Genomic DNA, 23,479 nt, shown 5'->3' on the forward strand with positions numbered 1-23,479 from the left:
CTTGGGCGGGGGTGCTGTCTTCGCTCGAGTGGTCGTGAGGTCGCTTCGTCGTGGGGTTGGTAGGGTCGGTAGGGTCGGCTTTGGGCTCTTCCTGATCGTCGTGTGTTGTGGTCAGGTCTGGGAACGAGGCTGGGGACAGCGGCTGGTCGGGTCTGAGCAAAAAGGGCTGGGGCAGAGCTGGGCGGCGATCTCCACGGGCTTTCGACAGGTGGACCCGGCGTACGGTTGGCTTCGACGGTGCAAGGCGAGGATGGGGATGAACCACACCTCCAGCCAAATGTTACGTGGTGGCATGACAAGCGATGGAACACGGCGACACAACAGAAACAGAACGACGTGATGGCATGACGATGAAATATGCTTTAATGGCCAGAGGGCCTAACGCGAGTACTCCGCCCCGCGCCACTGCCCGCTTCGTCATCTTCGTAGCAATATTATTCCTACGATACTTGCCTGGACCGAAAGCTATCTGTCTCCCCACCGACAGTGCGTGGTATTAAATGAAACAAAATATAGTTTTGTAGATATAACATCAGGTGTCCCACAGGGCTTAGTTTTAGGACCACTCTTGTTCTTAATATATATAAATGTATTTGTTCCGGAATCAATTCTAGCATACAGTTGTTTGCCGATGACTGTGTTTTGTATAGACAAATTAGAAATCAAGACGACGTTGCCCAGTTATAAAGTGACTTATCATGTGCTCCTGAATGGTGTTCAAAATGGAAAATGAATTTAAACACTAAAACATGTGTCCATGTTACGTTACAAATGTTACAAATAAGTTAGCCTCAGAGTGTACCATCAAAGGTATTATAGCGACACAGAAAGTGGCGCATAAATGCTTAGGTGTGACACAGCCGACTGTTCATGGAATACACATGTGGATACCGTAGTTGCAAAGACCGCCAGGACCTTAAACTCTATGCAGCGAAATCTGAAACACGTGCCGCCTTGTTTGAAATCGATAGCCTACTTAACGTACGTTCGATCACTGCTCGAATACGCTTGTGCCGTATGGGACCCTGGGCAAACAACACTGAGCAATAGAATTTAAAAAATCCAAACTAGAGCAGCAAGGTTTGTCCTGTGTCGTTACTCGAGAACTGATAGCTGCACCGTCATGAAAAATGCATTAGGATGGGAAACCCTCTCATCACTGAGAAAGAAATTTCGACTTAAACTCTTATTGCAAATATACCGCAACAAAACAGGCATTCGAAATGAAATATACTTACATAGGCCACATTATGCCTCTGCTCGCACAGATCATTGATTTAAAATTTTGGAATACCATGCCAGAACTATCATGTATGCCGGTTCTTTTTTTGTTCGATCCATCAGTGAATGAAATCGGCTTTCAGGTCATCAAGTGTGCTCCATAAATGAAGATGTGTTTTGTTTTGTTTTGTTTTTTCAATCTGTAACCCCCCTGCTGTAGCGCCCTTGGATTAAGCGGGGTAATCTTTGAATAAAGAATAAATAAGAGCCGAGTAAAAAGAGGAACACGACAAATTTATTTTATTCCGTTCAGCAAAGCTGCTGTCAACAGTAAACGACATTAATTCAGTCGATTGCTCACGGTCCTCTACACTACACCGCTCTATTCGTGAAGGAAGGATCTTGAAGCATGGCTCGAATGACGTGGTTGCAGTCCGGAGACAGTCGATTCATCCGTAAGGGTCACACTTCACCGCGAGACTGCGACGTTATTATCTGGTGACGTCATGACCGGTTGTGTGGCCATCATGACGTCACATCACAAAACACAGCTCACCCCGAAGCTGACCCCGCCGGGCGTCCGAGCCAAGTGTCCGTGCGGCCACTTCCATTTGGCGCTTCCTCGAACGCCGCACCACACAGCATACAGATTTACGAGATACCGCGGAATTCCACTTCTCAATTATCCTGATGACGTCATCAAAAAAAATAAAAATCCTGTCTCCACTGGGAATCGAACCTCCATCCTTCGGTCTCCATCCATCGTGAAGCGCGTATCATGATTCTCCTTGTCTACCGTGACGATGATAGTAGCGGGATTCCGCGAGTGAAAGGTATACACTGCGCCTTTCATTTCCTGTAAACGAATTATAGAACGCCGGAACTTTGATGCGTTCAACGAAACACTGATTGTGTTCGACAAGTGGCGCGCGATGTATTGTGTGCAACAGCAATGCTCAGGCTTTCGCATTTCCACACTGCAGATTCCGCAGTGCTTTCAGAGTTTTTTTCCCGAAAAAAGTGCCTCAGACCAGTAGGTGGATCCAAACGTAAAGCAGGTGGTAAGAACACCTAGGAAGTTGTTTTTAGAGGAGAAAAATATGAGGGTTAAGTGTGTGTGTGCGTGTGTGTGTGTGTGTGGGGGGGGGGGGGGGGTGCTGAGGTGGCACGCCAGCCAGAAATTCGCGAGCCGCACGTGGTCTCGCGAGGAGCAGCAGTCTGGCCACCTCTGTAAGTATATTATATTCCTTTCTTGATGACTGCGACTTCGTACACAGCAGACAAATTTGCTTTAACATCAGACGCGCGTTTCTATCATAGCACGCATCTCAAGTTACGCTCGTTGTCGCAAGTATTTGTAGGTATATAGGTGCTACCTCTCTCTTCTGTGTCAGATGCTTGCACAATGATGAAGAATACAAGACAGCTAATTTGCACGTAAGGTTTTTCGCGCATTCTACAGATTATAAAGCACTCTCCTCCAAGGCCAGAAATTAGGGTTTTCTTAATGATCACTACAAAAGTTACAAGTGCAGCTTGCAATTAAGGCAGTATATCGATAGTGAACAGTCCAAGCTCAAGACAGATTGAAAACGAATGTCACTGGACATGACATTAGCAGATTTTCAAGAATAAACGTAACACAAAAGTACTATCAAAGAATCGTAACCTTACCTTATATCCGACTTTTCCACATGATTCCAGTTGTTCTTTTACCAACAACCGAAGTTCCTTGACTCAGTCGACATGCGCCGCTACGGATTCCCGGACATCGAAAAGCTCTTCACTTGTCGCATGAGTTCCGCCGTGGAGGACTGCGAACCGTTCGACTGCCGGAGCTTGTGAGTCACATTGCACGTTTACTCGAAGTTCCGTTGTAGCGAAAAGCTTTCAAAAATAGCTGCATTTGGTTTGAACCCGTATAAAAAAAAATCTCTAAGTCAAAAATGAGTTTAGTAGCTGCACCTCGAGTGGGACATTAAAGAAATATGAAGCAAATCCTATATGTACCACTGGAGCTGTGTGCACAATATAAAGTATTGTCGAAAACATACTATTAAAGAGCGCATACTTACTGTTTCTCTTTCTGATGAACCTCCACACCTTGTCTGGTTTAATCAGTAGAGTTTAACATCACAACCGACTCAGGCTGAGGGACAACAAACTGAAAGGCTGTAAATATTTCGACCTCCTGGGGTTTTACAACGTGCACTGACATCAGGCCGTACGCAGGTGCCTTGCTTTTTGCTTCCATCGAAAAGCGGCCGCCGCGGCCGTGATCATACCCACGTACTTAATCAGTCTTCTCTAAAGTTATCGCTGGTAGTGACGCTGTATTGTTCTTTTCGTTTACAGAATCAGAATCCAGTTTCTCCGGACACCCGGTAAGATGTGCTTCACGCTCGATGTGGAACTTCTACCGGAAGATCACGTGTTCTTCAAGTGCAAGACGCCTTGGATGTACGGTATGAGCTAGGAGATTCATACACTGGTACATTGCAGAGGAATTTTCTTTCCGGACGCGACATTTTTTTTTTTCTATTGAGCTCTAAACGCAAATAAATTTCGGACACAATGGCGACTTAGCGTCTCCGTATCTCATTCTCGCTGAACAAAGTCTGTCTTGGTGAGTTTGAAGCTTCAATGACAGGCGTCCGCTTTGTGCGCGATGCTGTCCCCAGAGCTAAGCCTGGAGGCCACGTGGAACAAGAACGAGTTCCTGAACACGTACCACTGGACGACGCATCCGATGATCTTGCACACGTCGCAGCGTCACGTGCCCGGGAAATTGGAAAGCGTGGTGCTCCTTGACGGACTCCTCTACGAGGTCTCCATACAGCAGGTATGCGCATGTGCCAAGTGCAGCTCAGCTCCAGGCAAGCATATTTCGTGTACCGTTGAAGATCTCACTTTATCGCGCGTGGCTCTGCTCAAGGCGCTTCTATTAAATCGTGTGCGCTGCCTTCAAAATCGCAACTTTATTTCATAATTTCTCTTTTCTTGGAAAGAAGCTACTACGATGCTTCTGGAGAAAATGTGCTCCGAAGAGGCTTAGCATTATGACCAGTTTTCTTTCTTTTTTTTCCTTTTTAGAGCGAGTAAAACACCTGCTCAGGAATAAATAACAACTGCTGTTCGCGCTAGCTGGGGAAGTAAATGTACTCCTTCCTTCTTTTTTTTTTTTCATAATATTATTCCGGGCCACTGCCAGTGCGAGCCAAGTTAACAAGCTGACGAATATGGGCAATGCAGTGAAACACACTCTGTCGATGAAGCACGTGTGCCATTAATAGTGTGTAGCCAACTTATCTGACTCTTCGTCTCTTCCTGGAATCCAGATAATGTGCATGTCAGTGACAACGTGCGCATTCCGCCAATTCAAAAAGTTCGTCAGAAAGGTTACCATAATTCGTGATAAAACTTGGGCGCACAAGCAAAGGAATAGGGAACAAACACAACTATATCCGCAGTGATTCCTTAAGGCAATACTACAGATCCACATCGTAAACCCCCTGAAGTCTGATGGATAGCGTCGCGGGCTGACCACACTGCCACGTATGCCAATGCCTGTCGCAAACTGGCGTTACATTGTCTTGAATGGTGTGTATTCAACCAAGTACAAAAGCCAAAATACCCTGGCTTTTGCACGTGCGGTTACTCGGGTGCCAGTAGCTTTTGTTTACGCAAAGAGAGCGTCACAATGGAGAGCACCAGGAACAACGGAATTATTTCTTGGACTCTCCATGCGCTGACGATTTTAAAATTTTCTGGCATAAAGATGCGGCCCCATGGCTTGGACGCAGGCTTGGCAGCAAAAAAAGAGACGTAGGCCGCATTGTCTATTTTTTTTCTTTCTTCGCAGTACTGCTCATGTGACGACATATTTCTAACTGTTCGTGATTTTTATCCTATATTCTTGGTATATGCATGATATATAATAATTTATTTTAAAAAATAATAATTTCGGAAGTGTTGCCCACAAAACACTGTTTAGGAACTTAAAGCCACTCCAATTAGGAACATTTTTTCCCCAGCCTGATAAGATACATACGTGCATGTTGCTCTTCATGTTTTTTGATGTCGCAACAACATTTTGCATACATCCTGCATGGTAGCAGTCAAGAACAAATGCCATGTTTTCATCTTGGAGTCACATAGAGAAGATTAGAATTTCGTGCATAGCTGCCGGCTTGACATATGCGGATTTCCCTTGTGTAAAAAACTGTTCGGATCAACTTCATACGAACGCAACAGGAAAACGAAATTGATAATAAAAACGAAACCTCGGTAAATGAGCTGAGAAAATGGCGTAAAACCTTCCGCATTTTGTGAACTAATTCCACTCCGAACAATATTTGCAGAGCGTAACTCTGCGCCTGCCAAAGCCTTATACAACGCATTGCGTGGATTATGACGCCAGGGGTAGGCTGGAGAAATACTTTGGCTACGAAACGCAGTCGGTAAGTGTGAAGAACTGATTTAATTTTTTCAACTTAGTCAGCGAATTTGCAAGACGAAAACTTTGTGTACAATTTGTGAACAGTTTGTGAACACCGTCACAAGTGTCTTCAGCTAGTGTCCAACCTCCAGAGCAGCTTTCCCCGGCATGTATAATTCGCACTTGCCTCATCTCTCTCATCAGCAAATATTCATTTTAAACGTGTACGAAAATGCATGCATCGGTAAATACGCTCAGCAGTCGGTTTACATCTTCTTCAACGAATGTATATGCTCAGTCAAATGATTGCTACATCAGGTTGTAATTTGGAATGACGTACAACTTATCCGATACCACAAGACGCGTGCTGAATTGGTCACTGCTAGCTTGGACTCAAACAAGCATCATAAGGTACGATCACTGCCTGGGCAGGTAATCGTCAGTGTTAAGATTGCACATCTGAGTAGAGTGATTCACGATGATTATAAAATGGTGGCGCACATCGAATATTTCGACGCACAAGAATGCATTTTCTCGTCGTCAGGGAACAGTCACCAAGACGTACGGTAGTTGCACGGAACAAAAGATACCGCAGAACGAAAGTAAAAGTCGAATGCAAAAGCCAAATATAAAGCAAATTATGATATAAACCGGTCTATATATCCTACATATTGCATTCTATAAAAAAAAAAGGCTTTCTCATATCGAGGTAAAAACAAAAACAAATATTTATCGTTTACCTACCGTTTGCCGTCGTCGAGGCAACTGTTAGAAACGTTTATTTTGGTTTGACCAACTGGAATATAGGCTTCCAAGTTTACTTTTATCTCTGAAGTGCGATTCATTCATCCATATCTTAGATAAATCCTGCCGTCAGGATAAAAAGACAATTACAGCCTCCATTTTTATCTTTCATTACGTGCAGAGCATTCGCTCCATGTGATGAAATTGAGACTAGGTAATAAATTTATTGTTTTGTATTTGTATGGTAAGCTGAATAGGGAGCACCACTAGTCATGACGACGAATTGAGTTTAGAAGCACACATTCTTACGTAACATGTGCGATCGCGCCGCGACAACCCGCTGAGAGGAGACTGCGCCTGCAGATAAATATAAGGCTAGGGTAAACGTCACTAAGATGGCCCATGCTGTCTATTTGAAGCGCTTGCGTTGCTTCCAGTTCAAGTATTTGCAACAAAAAGAATATTTTCCACTTTAATCCCTGTCTTTTTTTATATAATATTTTAGGTACATCTATCGCAAAATAAGACTGAAGGCACATGTAGAATAAAATACAGCTCGCTCACACAGCAGTCTCCTCCTGAGGAGGGGGCCCCTCTGAGTATTGAAGGTATGAGAACATGGGGAAAACTCTAATTGATAAATATGCAGTCTGCGTTTGTCGAGTATTCTTTATTAAGCATTCATCTAAGTGCTCTAAGTTTAAATGTCCTTAGAAAGATTCACAGGAGGAGGCTGACATGACTGGTCTAGTCACCTACTTTAAGAAGACCGCTCTTCTAATAAAAGGGTTCCGAGTTTATAGGCACCATCGGCGTTCACCAAACAATCTAATTCCCTAAATACACTGTGCTGACTAAAGGCACAAAGAGTAAATCAGCATTCTGTTTGACTCACTCAAATGTACAAATGGCTTTGAGCAAACTTACCTGTGCAAAACAACGTTTTTTTCCATGGCGTTTGACTAAGAAATTTCGCAGACAACTTTTGCTTCTCCAAGACTTAACGAAGTGGATCGCGAGTTGAACCGGCTAAATATCTCACAGAAGACCGTTATGACGCACAATCATTCTGCCAATTTTGCATAGGTAATTTATGAAAACGAAGTGTTCCGGAAAGCGAGGCCAGCGAAAACGAAGGGAACTCGAAATTCGCCTCGGTTTAAGATAGGGTCTTGGGCAAGTTGGCACGTGTGTAGGAGACAGAGCACACGGGACGACAAAGAACCCGACAGCACAACGCGCTTTGTGTTGTCGTATTATTCGTCTTGCTCCATGTTCTGTTGTTGATTTTTTTCTTCCTAAATATCACGTAGGATGTTGCGTTACTCACCTAATATTTTTTTGTTCCAAGCATTTGTCTTCGACAAGATGCTTTGTTTGCCTAGAGCTGATGCATGATCACTGAAAAACGTAACTGGCGCCGCTCGAGGTGCACTTGAGCCTAGAAACACCGCTATTCGTTTAATTTGACATGTACGCGTTTCTGCGCAGTCTTTACCAATGGTGTCATTAAGCGAGCAGAGAAATTTCGAAACACTTGGCAGACAGCTCGCGTGATGTAAGGCAAGCGCTATTCCACATCATCATGGCAGTACTGCGTTACACTTTCATTTCTTGGATGTTTATTGAAAGACGGAGAAATGAGTGCGATTCAAATTACTTCCTATGAATTGCGACTCTCTGCGTCCAACGGTGGTGTTCCAGAACCTCACAGGTATGCTTCATTTGACGGCAGGCCTCTTATACTTCACTGCGGTGCTTTAACGTTGCACTTCGATCACCGTTGCGCTCTAACATGATGCTTAATTTTAGGGCTTAGCCATGATGTAACAGCTATTTAGGTTTTGACACACACCCCGACAGTGTGAGTAGGTCTTGTCATCACGCCTCTTTTCGAACACGCACAAATGGCTCTATAAATAGGCCCGTCAAGCCACGGGGCTGTTTCGGCCATACTGCAGGCGTTGCGAGATGGTTCACTCCTGCAACGTGTGCGTGTGCTTGTTTAATTGCGGCTCTTTAGGAGGTAATCAAGTAATGTCACGGGCGCCATTTCGAGGTACAGAGCACAACTTCAGCAGGGCAAGCCAAACCAGATAGTGATAAGCCGATTAGATATGCTTGCACCCTTTCGCCGTGTTTCACGCACCACAAAATGGCCGCCACTGTGACGCAATTGCGTGCTCCCTGTATGCCGTTATTTAAGTTATTACTTGCTGGGACTGCATGAGTGAATGGAAGAGCAGCGCAGACGCGGCCTTCTCTATACTCCTACGAATCTCTTTATTAAAATGTGTTTTTAGGGGGTTTCTTGGTTCATCCGTACCATTGTTTAGCGGATAGTTAGCCGTATCGCTCCAATGCACACTCTCCCACGTTTCAGCCAGAAAGCCTATTCGCACATCCAAACATAGCTTGACCAGCGTAATGCACTGAGGTTGTGATGAAATGAGGCCGCTCGTCATTCATATAGCATTCTCTGATGGGCAACTAAAATAGTTAAGAACGTGCAGGCACTTTAAAGCTGTATTTCAAGCAACTCGCTAAGCGTATATTCTCCAGTAGCACATTGGTATCATGCCGTGCTAGAATGACAAATAGGCTTAACAGATATCTGTGCAATGCGTGCCGCATATTCAGTCATCCGGGTTTTAACAAAAATTCCTGCGCAAGCTACCAGCTTCTACAGGCTCAGACAAGGACGACAAAGTAGGTTATGATAGTCCATGCATTTTAAGAAGCAATTTGACACCGATACTTGCTTAGGTTTATTGGAATAGGCAAATAACTGCGGTTGCAGCGGCAAAGCTTTTTTCGGGGTTATCGGAGCAGTCGATTTGTCAGAGTGCTGCTGCGACGACCACCTGCGTCCTGGTCCGAGACACTGGCTACCTCGCAGTTTGCCGGACAGAAGTTTCAATGCCAGATTACATACCAGAAAACGCGGACCATGACAAGTTTCTTTGTCGTTGGTGTTCGAGTCGGAAAAAATAGGGTTTTCAATAGAATCGTGCGAAAGTTGGGTTGCGCAAAGTAACTGTAACGATTCACCTGGTGCGCTGCCTGTACATGTGGCGCCATCTGGAAATCGTCGCGTCAAATGTCAGATGTTTAACCGCGGTCTCCGCAATCAGCTCGGGTGCAACAGTGCTCTTGATCGCGGAGGTGGCACCCGCCGCGTCAAATGGCGGATTTTTACGTTAATTAAACATAATTATAATGAGCGATAGTACCCGCCGCGGTGGTTCAATGGTTCAAACGCTCGGCTGTTGAACCCGAGTTTGAACCCGAACTGTTCGACTCAACTTCGCTGTTTTTCTTTGTTTTAGGGCGAAAGTAATACAAGAGTCATTGGTTAGACATGGGCACCTTCACTCTCGCTGTTGGCTGGTTGACTTGGAAGACCCGTCACAGAGATTTGGGTGTAAGAGGCACAGTACCGGCTTAGTGTGAATTAGGTGCGCAAGGCCACTTGGTTGTGACCTAACGAAGCAGCTTTGACAATCAGACAGTCAGCCAATTTATTTATTCATTTATAAACGCCAAGATTTTTTTTATCGAAGCCTCAATCCTTTTCCTCGACTGCCTTTATTCTCGTTCCTTTGTTTTTATGTGCTGTTCTGGGTAGTGTTCCACGGCAGTGCTTCAATTTAATGCGGCCCTTTAATGTTTTACTGTCGTTATTTTCAGTAAACATCGATTATCAGCAACTACAAACTGTGGTATTGCGTCGATCTCGGCTAAGGGTTACTGCGACGCCCTGGTACCACTTTTGCTTAGAATCTTCAAGTCTTCTTTTAACATGTCAGCTTTCCCCGTCTCTAGGTAAAACCGCTCGCAGTCACAATTTTTAATGCCGGAGCGGTAGTGCTCCCGCCGGCTACAGGCTCATCATTTTCCTATATTCATTTGCCAAAGTGTTAAAAATAGCCATCCACTCGCAACTGTTTTTCTTTTCCTATTTCCAAAAACTACTTACGGGTCTGCGAGCATGATTCTAGAATAAGTTGTAGCAATTAAACTAAACTTTTCGGCTTTTTTAAATAGTTGTGCTCCTGCAGTCTCCTGTCAAGAGCAGTTGACCCTGTTTGGTTTGATTGCGACAAGGCCTTTAATGTAATAGACCAATATATTCTTTATCGAAAAAGCTTTCGAACAGCGGCCTTTGCAAGTCGTGTTGCAGCTGGTTTGCGAGCTACCTGTCAGGTCGACAAAGCTGCGTGAGCTACAGTGGACAAAACACTTTTCTATTAACATCGGAGGTGGTCGGGGATCAACATTTGGAATTGTGCTGTCAAATCTCTTCATCAGTGACCTTCATGAGGCTTTTGCTCACTATCAGATGGTCCAATATGCTCGTTTTATAAAGGTATTCGGCATAATCCGCTCATTTGTTGACTGCAGCTTAATTCAAGAGAATGATAACTGTGTGTACAGGTGGTGTTTGTCAAACAAGTTTAACTTCACCGCAGATAAGACTGGTTTTGACTGCATTCACATAACATCAGTGATGAAACTTCGGGTGCTAACTGTCTGCGCGACAAAGCTGTGTTTGACGTGTCAACTCTTCATCTAATTACCACTTAGCAAGATAGATAGATGGGTTTATTTAAAGATAAGGCAGAGAGGTTGGCCAGAATGATTAAAATTTGGCCTGCTACTCTGCACTAGGTAAGGGGAAAGGAAAAAGAAATAGGATCATGATGGGTGACGATGTGGAAGAAGGCATATGAAAATATATACAAGCACGGCAACTTGCTTTACAAGCGGGAGTCGAGTCAGGTGTGGCGCACAAAAAACGGCAAAGAGCCCGCACTGCCTGGACACCCTCTCCCTTGTCCTGCAAAGCGTCGAGCAGCAACTCCACCGACAGAGGCCTCTTGTCCAAATGTTTCAAGGAAGCGGTTAGCACTTTTAGTTCACGCGCATACACTGTATATATAGGCACACCAATAATACATGGTGCACAGTCTCTATGAGGCCACAAGATGAACATTCTGAGGAGTCCGCCTGTCCAAGTATATGAAAGTACCTGCGCGTGAAAGACACGTTTAAACAAAGTTTATTTTGCAAGCACGCTTGATAGCGCGGAATTTCACGCAGAGCATAAAATGTCAGTGTCGTCGATCGAGTCGTCTTAGACGGATGTATCGAGCGTCTGGCTGGGTCCAGTAAGCTACCGTATCATTCTTCATACAGTTCGTAAGGAGACGTGGTATCCACTCTTAAAAAAGCTATGCGTTTATATATTATGCAATGGCGTCTTGTGGTCCTGGCATCCTATTTCGACGAGATTTCAGGTGAAACCTGCTCAGCTCACTGGGACTCCATTTTAACTGTTAACTATTCCTATCATTCATTGTCATCGCCTTCATTGCTGTCCTTGCTATTTTTACTTTTACTGTACTTTTTTTTTTCTGCTACTCCTCTGAGGGCACCGCTGACTGCTACTGGACACCTAAAAATAAATAAATAAATGTTCTGATTTCCGCACTGGTTTCGTGCAGGTGTGTTTTCAGAAATGCCTCATTGAAGTGGAGGTGGAGGAATGTGGTTGCGCCTTCTACACACGAGAGTTCTCTCCATCTTTCTCCGAAAAGATATGCTCGCTGGTGCAGATGAGTAAGTACACACTGCTTTCCTGTGTGTGTGTGTTTTTTTATTCATGCACTATTTTTTTTTTTCTAAAGTGAATGTCTAATGATACCAATCTTAGTTGTAGATCCACAGCGCTAACAGATAGGAACAAATAGAGGAACGCCTACCTGTCTGCTTCGTTTCTTTCTTTTTACCTTTATTCCACATGTGATCTTTTAATCCACTCATTATGTCACGTTTATTTCATAGCGTGCTGCATACAGGACACGACGTTTTTGTTAGTAATTCTGTTTAACGTTTCGCATCCAGTAGCGAGGCCTCAAGAAGTTCTAAACTTTTACTGTGCAAGATTTGAATTGTTGGCGTTCAGTTTCGGGCGCTGCTTGAGTTCAAAAAGATTTGCCCCTCTTCCTTGGACACGACTTTCGAATTCAACCCCTTCGACTGCAGTGTAATTCTTCAAGAAATAAAAAAGAAGCTTTTACACATCGCAGTAAGGAAGTCACTCTGCGTGATGGTGAGCGCCATCTTAAAGTGGATGCCAAATGTCTCCTGGGCTTTACTGCGTGTAAAATATAGCACATCTGCTTAGTATACTACAATGTAGATTGCCTCAAAAATCAATGTTAAGAAAATATTTCCAGAAATACATCGGTCTACTCAGTCTACCAATCGGACTTGTTCGTCCCGTTCAATGACGTCGACACCGGTGACGGAACTGGCTTTTCTGTGACACGGGACCCTTAGCTACCGCGAAATACAGTAATCCAACCTTACTGCGAAAACAAAATTTTGACCAATTCAATCAATAAAGTGAACATCTAATGTTCTTTTTCTAGAAATTAGACAGGTCAGATGTTTAAACATGCATTAAAACAGGACATGAGGATTTCGTCAATATTTTATAACTTTTCTCTAACCTTGGAAGCTCAGTGGTGTTAAAGCCATATCTTTGTTCTACATGCTGATAGCACCTGGATCTGTACGTCTTCCTAATGACTATAAATTCTCAGAGGAGGCAGTAGCACATGCATTAGAAGGAGAACGAAGCCTAAAACTAGTGCCGACGTTTTATGCGTAGTAATATCTACGGCACATTTTCACCCAAATGTCAGTACAATAAAAATGAGCAGTATTGACAAAGGCTGTAATAGGGTTGAGGAGCCCGAAGTTAAGCCAAATCGTGGTCTTGGGCGTTACCTGGGGTGCGCACAGAGATGACATAGGTCTAGTTGAAGGTGAAAAAAAAAAGTGGAAACTACAAACTCAATGCGATGCACGGGAGAATAGCGCTGGTACTTTACTGGTGCTAGTATCCTCCAATCTTCCAGCGGTGCTATCAACTGTCTAGTGCAGCAAGCTTTCTCTATTTGCCGAGCGTGCCGAGTACCTGAGCGCTCAATGAGATCAGCGTGACGGTTTTGGAACGAAATATATTTGCCGAGAACGGCATTCAGCGTTTATACGTCTAAGCGTGAGCGTCAAATTAAGCTTGGGAAAATTTTAGAAGAATTTAGGCGAGGTTTTACTCATGCCCACGACATTTTCTGCCTTGCATTGTACGAAATTCAAGGATTCAAGTGCATGAAGCTTCGAGGTAAAACACGCTAAGGTTTTTGCGCTAGCATTTAAAATGCTGAGATAAGCGTCGTTTGAAGACGCGATGATGCCCAATGTTCTCATCGCGTCAAAAGCAAGGCGGCGAAACTCGTTGATGCCATCATTGATGGTAAAACTTGAGATTGCTGATTCCTTCGCCCACACCCTGCCGTGGGACAGTCGGATGCCGCAAAACAAATCTCCACTCACTTCGCCTTACATAATGCTGAACAGGCACCACCCTCGTAGACGACGTCACCGGACAACTTCTTACCTGGCACTGTGCTCTGCCGGAGAAGCCTAAACTCCGTCACGTCTTTATTTGACAACTCCATCTTAATTTTAAAAGCTCGCTTAAAAATATATTTGCGTGCTTTGCTCGCAAGATTCATGCATTATATCCTGCTAAAGATGTCAAATTATAAATCACCTTCAGTTGGGCTGCAAGGTTGTAAGAAAATGCAATTCATTTAGGCAGAACCACTCCCTCTGCGAGATGCCATGTGTCGTCGTGCGCACGAAATGACGCTGTCACATAAACTATATCGGACCAGTTTAAATTGCCCTCCTTATTACAACGCTCTTATGGCTCATTACGCCTCTCACAGACGTCCGTGCCCCATGAATTTGCACTGTCGTAACATAATAATAATAATAATAATAATAATAATAATAATAATAATAATAATAATAATAATAATAATAATAATAATAATAATAATAATAATAATAATAATAATAATAATAGTAATAATAATAATAACAATGTCTGTATCTTCCATCGTGGGGATAGGGGAGACAGGGAGAAAAAAGCCAAGCAATCGGCTTGACGAGCTCCAAACCCCCCCCCCCCCCCCCCTCCCCACACAAACACCCGAACCCCCAAAGAAAATGCTAAGTGAAAAAACAGAAGGAGAATAGTACAGCGACCGCTACGAAAAAAGAAAAATAAAGGTACAGTCGCGGTCAAAAATACGCGGCCCACGGCTGCGGTCGCCGGAGCGGCTACGAGGCCGCAACGCGGCGCTCGCGCCGACGCTTCGAGGGTATGCATCATGGTATGCACCGAGCCGGAAGAGCTACCGCATCCGGTTACCAGCTTTCGGGAGATTACCCAGATGTACAGAGAGAAAAGGTAAAGGCCAGAACTGCACCCCAAACTCACTAGGCAACAACAGACGATCCTGTGTCGAGCGCAGGCTGGATCGCTTGCGCATCCCGTACAGATGAACCGCAAGTACCGTGCAGAACCCAATATGCTCTGTCCTTATTTCAAAAAAGAATAGGGCACCCGGCCGCACGTTTTGGCAGAATGCACAAAACTCAAGGCCCCTCCTTCTCCCCTTCCCGTCAATATCCCCAATCCCCAACCCCTTGAGCGATGGGAGACCTTGCTATCCAGCCCGCCCTATCGATTCAGCTCGCACTGACGGACAGGGGCCAGGAGCTGCTGGGAGCATATGGGTCCCGCAGCTAGGGAACCACCCCGTCTGGTGCCTGCATGCACCACCGATTTATTTCGGGCCTAATAAATGCTGATTTATCATCATCATGACGACAGGTTTCTCCCTCGCTCTCGAGCGTGTGTTCCCTGCCCTTGACGAAACTCAAGTGCGGCGTAAAGCTGATTCACAACTCAATATGAAAGAAGGCTCCCCATTGCGCGAATGCTGTGCATGCGCACCAAATGCATCTCGTGCTGCACGTAGCTGCGCGTGCTCCGGTGTGCACACTTTCGTCCTTTCGGCTAAGCGCGGCGTCTATACGTCAATAGCGCTGCCCCTGTTAAGCGTGAAATGAAATTTGTCCGATCGTGTGGAGTCCCCTCTTTATGTTTACTGACGCATTGCGTCCTTGTACGCTGCTCTGCATCTATCTCGTAGGCAAAAGTCCCTACAATTTACGGAAAGCACAGATAATTTTAATGTAAAAATTCTTATATGTCTCACGAGGTCGAAAAGCTGCCGCTGTAAGTGCCCACATAAAGCGTCGAAGGACGTCGTCGCCCAATAAGGTCACGTGACGTCGTACGAAGGTGTATATCATCTCATCGGCCATATCCTGTCGTTAGAAGTGCAATTACTGAGTGATAGGCGTAATAGTAAGTCATTTCACGTTATACCAAGTCGTGTAATCTGGACTAATCTTGTGAAGTCGTATGTCATGAGGAACAGAAATAAAGGTAGAAAATAGCTTAAGTAGCGTCATGTGAGCTACATGGAACTTCACACTAATTGTGTGACGTTACGACGAATTAATAAGAAGTGCCACTTAGTTCAGGACGGCTTTCAAAGCGATACCACAGTCACGTGACAATGAAACAAAACGTGATGCAGAATGACTTGAAGAGAGTAATGAAGTCAAACCAGAGTGAGGTTACAAAGTAGTAACACGTAATTCAAAATGACTTTGTGGGGGAGGGGGGGGGGGGGGGTCAACTCCGCCACAACTAACAGTACATGGTCAGAAACACGACAGAACTTAAGTTCATATACCAGCTTCTGGGCGTAGCAGTGACTTATTCTGCTTATTTCTGAACACCATAAATTCCCCCCCCCCCTCCCTCCATCGTGCTCTGACGCTGCCACACACGGGCGAGCCAGAAACATTGCAGCCAGGTGCGCGTAAGGGCAACCCAGTACGAATACCGATGCGACAGCGGTTCATTTCAATCCTACAGAGCGATTAACGCAAGGCGAAATGGAGGCGCCCTCCTCCTTTCTGCCTGACCATCGGCTGCGGAGCAGCTGCACGTCGCGCTTTAAATTTATCAAGCGCGTGGCGTACACGCACGAGGGCGAGAGGGAAACCAGTCGTCACAGTGCTTATCCTCGCACTGCTCACGCGAGCGCCACGGTGCGGCGCCACAGCCGTTCCAGTGGCCGAATCCGTGGGCCGCGTATTTATGACTGCGACTGTACATTCAACGACACATCACGCTCTTAGATATGTGGTAAAGAATCGACAAGAAACTGCAACGTATGCACGAGACTAGCAAGTAGATAATCTAAAGAAAAAGCGAAGGCAGAGTATGAGCAGTGAAAAGTTATAACTGCACAACAGAACCGATTTCGTTCCAAACAGAAGAACAAAAACAAAAACAAACGAAAAGCTATTTTCAACACGTGTGAAACTTCGCGCGCAAGAAAAAAAAAAGAAAATACCCTTAATAGAAAACAAAATTCATTTCCTAGCGAGATAAATAATAATCGTGCAGTTGACGATGAAACTCTCGTCGTTTTTACTTGCATATGCCTCTTCACTACCTCCCTTTTTTTCTTTCTTCATAGATGACTGCATTGCCAAAATCAAGGATAGCGGCGTCTACGATCACTGCGATACAGCCTGTGACCTCGCTTGCAAGTATGGCGCCATACTACATTACAAAAACCAATTAGCTCCCACAAATGAAGCTGATAACAGAAAGAAAGACCGTTCTCGTCTGTCACCGTGCAAGTTACTGCAGTCTTGCAAAATTAAACTGCTTGAATGCCAACCCCAGAGCAAAACTAGCATCACATTCGATAACACTGAGCTTCCAGAGCCGCTACCGAACCCTTGTTAATGAGTCAGTGGTGATTGCATTTTCCCATTTCGAAGAGCCGATATGTTATGCTGTTTTTGGGAGCTGAAAAGCAATAGCATTACAGAGTTTGCATAGTTTTCGAAGCGGCCTTTGAGAGCACGATTACTCATTTCGTTCATAGGGAGACTGAATACGACGCCAGACTGGCGGGTATTTCGAAATACCAGGTAAGCAATGTCGACATTGATATCGGTTACATTCAAAAGAAAACGCGAGTTTTATGCTGTTCGTCACATTAGCGCAGCTGCTGCTGCCAGCAACCACTGGCAAACGACTGGATGTCGCTGTTTCTCTTAATCCGTGGCGAATCAGCAGCCGCTTCTGGTACGCGAAACAGGCGGCTTCAACTTTCAGTTTTCGTTCGAATTGAAGAAGTTCGCCAGACTAAACAGTTTTTGCGATTAGCAAAATAGGCAGCAGTTCATCAAGCGCTTTCACACAGCAGCTGTAGTACTGTGCAGGGGGTGTATAAAGAATCAATAGTTTCAGATGCCTCCGAATTTCGTCTGATCGATGGGTAGTAAAATGAAGACTGCGCTTGCCAAAGCCAAGCTGCCCACTTAACAGATTATTACAAATTTATATATACGTTCATGAAATACTTTGTGAGATTAATGATGCTTTTGGACCTTGAGATGTCTCACGCATTTCGCATAGCGGCTTACTTGTCATTAGTGATATGCATAATGATTTCAGTATGTTTGAGCAGTGTCACTGGCAACGATCGATATCGCAAATAGGTCACAGAAGTACAGGAAACTATATTGTGTGATTGCTGCTTGAACGGTATTGACATGGTTTCCATGCGTGGTCTAAGTCCTTGACGCTGTTATCGTATTTACATTACGATTTGCCAAAGTGTCAAACTCGCTTTTGCCAGCGGCGGTTGTACGGTTTTCATTATACTGCTTAAGCCCAAAGCCTATCCCGTAGCGAAGTTACGATACTTTTCTTTCCAAGTAGTTCTTTCACTACGTTTGCATATTGTCCTAACAACTTCGAGAAGTTTCCTCTGTGTATGACGAAATACACTATATGTGGGTTTTATCCGAATCTATCGATCGATAGATTCGCTGAAGTATTTGTCATAGCCTTGATGACATGGAATGCATAGTGTGAAGAATATAAAAGGCGTTGTGATTCTGACTATTTTTTGTCAGAGCATGCCATCGGTATGAAGGCGTAAAAAAGAAGAGAAAAACTTTACCCCAATGCATTTCATTAGTAGTGTTTTGCCAGCCCTCTCAGGCAAGTGTAGGTGATGACCATCTGCACGGTGCCGATGGCCCCAGCCTGTTATATTCGTAACAAAAGTTCCTCGAATCCATTGCCTGATATTTTTGCCTCAAATTCCGAAAGAAAGCTTGTGACTTTGCAGTTTCAAGCTTTCACTACAGGTTGTTCAGTTCAGTCGTTCAGTCGTGTCCGACTCTTCGTGACCCTATGGGCCATGTCACGCCACGCTTTCCGGTCTCTCACTATCTTCCTAACATCACATAACTTCATCTGCAGTGCCTCGAGGATGCCATCTAACCATCGCGTTCACTACAGGTTGACCATATGGCTATTTCACCTACCTTGCTGCGAAGGAGGTCACACCATAGCTACAAATATTGGGGTCGCGAGATTATATTCGTTAAGAAAAGAAGAATTTGCATGAAGTAAACCAAGATCAACAGGCCTCGCTTCGCGAGGAACACTGTGTTCTGCTACTCAGTCTGGGCAGCCTACACCCAACAGGAACCCTTTAGGATGGAAGCAGGTTGGGTTAATGACTGCTTCTAACTTGATAGCATGAGAAGATAGAGCACAACCCCGTTGTTTCGTGGCTTTCATTATTTTCCTGTTCTTCGTTCTGAAGTTAGTGCATCACTCTACATTAATTCTAAAGCAATATGGCGGCTTACGCTTTCGAAAAATAATTACGGCTTTGGAAAAAAAACAAGCCGATTTCCGTTTCAGTATAACGCATGTAACAAAACTTACTTGACTGCCTATTTATAGCACTTGTACTACATTAAGACGTGCGCAATCTGATTTCTTCTTTTCTTTTAATAACTTCAACATCACAGGCTTTTGCTTGAAGAGATCAAATTACAAAGATCCATTATCTCTCGAACTATTCAGGCAGAGAGTGTTCACTCGCCTTGTTCTTAACGACGTTGTTTGTTGTCTGCTACGTGCCGCCAGTGTCTGCACTGTACGTACTTCAACTTTGTTTTTGTCTCTTCCCTGTAGGACCTGAATGAAACAACGTAAGTTTTTCGCACAAAATAATTTCTTTGGTAGAAACGAATTAGTTTGCCGTTCCATAAGCTTTCGGACTGGACGTGTAGGAGCTAGCTAGGCCCCGCGATTCGTAGAACCTCAACCTGAGTTAGCCAGCCTCACTCTTATGTGTATTCTGCGATGAATTCAGCATATGTCTGCCGCAGGGCTAGTTTTGCGAGACTTTTCATTACGGATCTTTTTTTACGCATTCTCAGCGCGGTAAAAGTTAAAGGCTAAAGAGGAATAGAAACATGAATACACAAGAAGAAAAACTAATTAGCTTGTCCGAGACTGCTGCCCATTCCACTCATTTTCCGCCATGCCGAAAACAGACGTCCACGCAGGGTCATTTTCGTTCCCGATCCTGCCGTGTGCCGCGCTGCGCACATAAGAGCAAAGAATAACTATAACAGACTTTCCCTCGTTTTTATTTTTTTGTTGTTACTGCAAATGTCCTCACAGGCGTTACTGCAAACGCAGGTATTAAGGTAAAGTCAACTTTCTTTCTTTTTTCTTTTTTTTTTTTGTCTGCAAGGCTTCCAGTATAAATCGCCACTCGTTAAGGGCAGTGACTCCGGTATTCACAAAACAAGGATCACACCAGAAACATAAACAAAGAAAGATAACATTTTTGCCAAGTTGGATTATTTAACTGATTTCTCTTTCTTGACTCTGACTCTTGTTCAAAGCGGTAAAACACAGCTGAGTCAAAACTTCTATGGCAAAAAAAGAAAATTTCAGGAATTGCTTCCAGGAATATACTAGGAGGTATTAGCAACTGAATACACCTCCGAGTTCGAAATTCTCGTGACAGCGACGCAGAAAGTTTATAGTAGGGGCATCGGGCTATTTCGGAAAGCGCGGATATTTTGGTTGTTGTTTAAAAAAAAAAACGATGTTCAGAAATGAAAAACAAAAATCTGAGAAATCTCAAGACTTTACATACTCTGCTCAAATAACTTCATTCGCCCCATGTTTGCAGTCGGCCTTGAAACCTACATGTCATTTTTATTTTTATTTTTTTTATTTTTAAGGAAAGCCCGAATCGATAGTGGTGAAAATGATCTGTCCACTTATACACCCACTGTTTATTTAATCTACAGGCTTCTCAATTTGGAAAGGTTATCACAATGCAAGTGATTCATATTTCCTGTAAAGAGAAGTGCCTTTTCATGTGTTTTGTTTTTCTACCAAATGAGGCAACTTTCCCATTAGCATATAGAAAGTGTGTCCTATATACTACGCATGCTCTAGAGCAACTGAATGGGGGAAAGCTTAATTTCCTTTTCAGTGGAAAAATCGGACTGCATCTCAGTTTCGCAACGTCGGCCGTTGAGGTATTCCTCTACGAACCAGCAATGAAGGTGAGATTATACAACCACTAATTTCCTGCGTGATTTTGTCTAAGTCTCATTGTCGAGTAACATAAAAAAAAAAACTAGCTCTGCAGTCATAGTAAAAAGACATCATCATTCATCATCATCATTACCAGCCTGATTACACCCACTGCAGGACAAAGACGTCTCGCTTACGCCTCCAAATAACCCCATCCTGTGCCTGCTTCATCCATTTGATCCTCAAAATCTTCCTAATATCATCCATCCACCATTAACTTTCTGTCATTGCCTCCTACGCTTGCGTTCCCTTGGAATCCAGTCTGTCACCCTTAAACACGATCAGTTATCTTGTCTTCGCTTTACATGACATGCCCATTTCATCGTTGATTTTAAATAGCATTTCATTAACCCGATTCGACAAGCTTGCTTTCTCTTAACGTTACATTTAATTTTTTTCTTGTTGCGTAGCAAAAAATATGCATACATTAAAAGTCATTTCTAACTTTTTTTTAAAGGCTCATATGCCTTAATTAAAATCACCCGAATCCCGGATCTTTAGAGGGCATGACGGAACGACGAAAACAAGTACTTAAATAAATCTGATTTTATCTGATTTTATCACGGGATGCACTATATATATATATATATATATATATATATATATATATATATATATATATATATATATATATATATATATATATATACTCTTCTCACTATGCGTTAGAAGCCCTTATATATATAGACAGCCTTAGAAAATGCGCGCCCAGATAGTGGCTCAATAACGGTGGCTCCCGAGCATAAGGGTGGTCTTAGCAAAACGTGGCCGCATTCCGGCGGAGACGAGGTGCTAAAACGCTTATACAGCAAGCTAGGTGTTCGTTTGTATTTAACAAACTCTAGTGGCTGGCACTGATACAGCGCATTTGACTGCTGCCAATTCCCAGCCAATCACACACTTTTCGCATCTTGAAATGCATAGCTGTTATCTTATAATAAGGCTAATGCAATAAGTAAAAGTATAAAAAACAAATGTTCGTGCCGTCTTTTGCATTAACCGCGGCGGTGTTACCTTCATTGTCTTGATTCAAGTGTATTATAGTAGAAATTGATTCAAGCAGGCTGAAGAGGTATTTGGCTATGTTGGAAGCTACCAAGAAATCTGGCTGGGCGTCTCCATGGTATCCATCGTTTTTTACATCGCTAAGACCTGCAGAAACGTGGTCGGTGGCCCCGGCGAAGCGTCCAGGTAACGAATGAGAAACACTTTCGATGACGCCATTTGCTCGGTCAGTCTCTTGGATTGTACGAAAATGAAAAGCAAAAACCGGCGGTTTTATGTTGAGCTTTTTAAAAGCATGCTCTGTAGAACGGCAAGGCTTTGATTTTAATCGTAAGCTTCCGAGCAGGCTTCACTGCCCTCATTTGCTACCTTTATCGCTCTCCTCGTCTCTGCCGCTAACCTGCCTTTTGATATTTTCTATTAGCGTTGGCTATTGCATGTTCTGAAGAAACATAAGTGTTAAATGAATAAAAAGAGGTTTCCCGATCTAATGAAATCGAGGAGGAAATGATGTCGGTGCTCATGTGTCGAAGCAGAGAGTAGCTATTTTCACTCAAAACCATGACACCTCATGAAACGTGTTAAATAAACCCCAGCCTCCCTATCCTAGAATCCTGAGGACAACTAACCAGTATGCATCATGCGCGCAATACTGGCTTATTAAGTTAATTCTCATATTTTTACTCTTATGGCAGGTTGAATAGGAATCTTACATCAATATCACTTTTGCAAAGTCGTATTCAGTACTGTTGGTCTGCAGCAACGGCATGGCAGCACGCGAAAAGGATGAAACTCTTGAAAGAAGCACACAGTCTTGTTCGCTTGTCTCATCTTGTTTTTTCTGTCTTCCATAATGTGGTAACTTGCCACAGCCTCAGTCTGTGACGCATTATGAACACTTGCCTTATGTGCATTAAGATAGATGTAAATATTTACTGTGGCCGACATCAATGAGACTTAACTGGGCATGCAGGCTTCTTCGTTCATGAACTTAACTTGTCACCGGTGGCGTAAAAATTGGCGCAGAAGGTTACACTAAAGTTATAGAACTGCAGTCTTCCTGATGGCCGTGATACAACGGGTAATTTTATCCAAACAATATCGTTCACCTGTTTGAGACCAAAGGCAGGACTGAGCAATAGCAAGATTACAATAGAACGAGAAAACAAATTCTTATACTTTAAAGTATAGTCGTGGAATCTTTGTATTGGTGTTTCTCTGGCTAGCATTTAAAAAATGTGACCACAATTAAGATAAAAACCTAAAGAATGGCTCAGATGTATATTCGCGGTGAAACCCAATCGCCTTTTTATTTTCTTTGCAGGACAGTACTTCGGAAGCTTAAGCCCCGCACCAGGAAAACGAAGGTGATCGCCCTTAACATCGGCTAGCACCCTACGAGAGAATGGAAGAACGAACGGAAGGCTCAAGGATGCTGCAGAGGAAGGGAAACCTTAGAAAAACAAAAATTATCGGGATGACTTTTCTCCCAATTTTCAACGTCAGCTTAAAATGCATATATTAATGCACACATCCTCCGCGTTTCGCAGCACGCTTAAGAGAGGCGCAATAATAATAGTATCCTGCTCCTATAAGCTTGCCGTCGTCTTGTGCAGCTTGGG

At 43.8% G+C, this 23,479-nt stretch overlaps 1 protein-coding gene across 1 annotated transcript; it reads left to right on the forward strand.

Moving 5' to 3' along the window:
* The first annotated feature begins 3,889 nt into the window (after positions 1-3,889).
* On the forward strand, positions 3,890-23,248 carry LOC146185832 (uncharacterized). The gene is made up of 9 exons (XM_084607928.1): positions 3,890-4,063; positions 5,583-5,681; positions 11,911-12,025; positions 16,891-16,963; positions 17,308-17,353; positions 19,425-19,441; positions 20,749-20,821; positions 21,916-22,043; positions 23,182-23,248. Exons 1-9 carry the CDS (start codon positions 3,890-3,892, stop codon positions 23,246-23,248), a joined length of 792 nt encoding a protein of 263 aa, XP_084464054.1.
* The last annotated feature ends 231 nt before the right edge of the window (positions 23,249-23,479 follow it).

Source organism: Amblyomma maculatum, chromosome 6 (assembly GCF_055883805.1).
Source record: "Amblyomma maculatum isolate TAMU_Amacu chromosome 6, ASM5588380v1, whole genome shotgun sequence".
NCBI classification, from domain to species: domain Eukaryota; kingdom Metazoa; phylum Arthropoda; class Arachnida; order Ixodida; family Ixodidae; genus Amblyomma; species Amblyomma maculatum.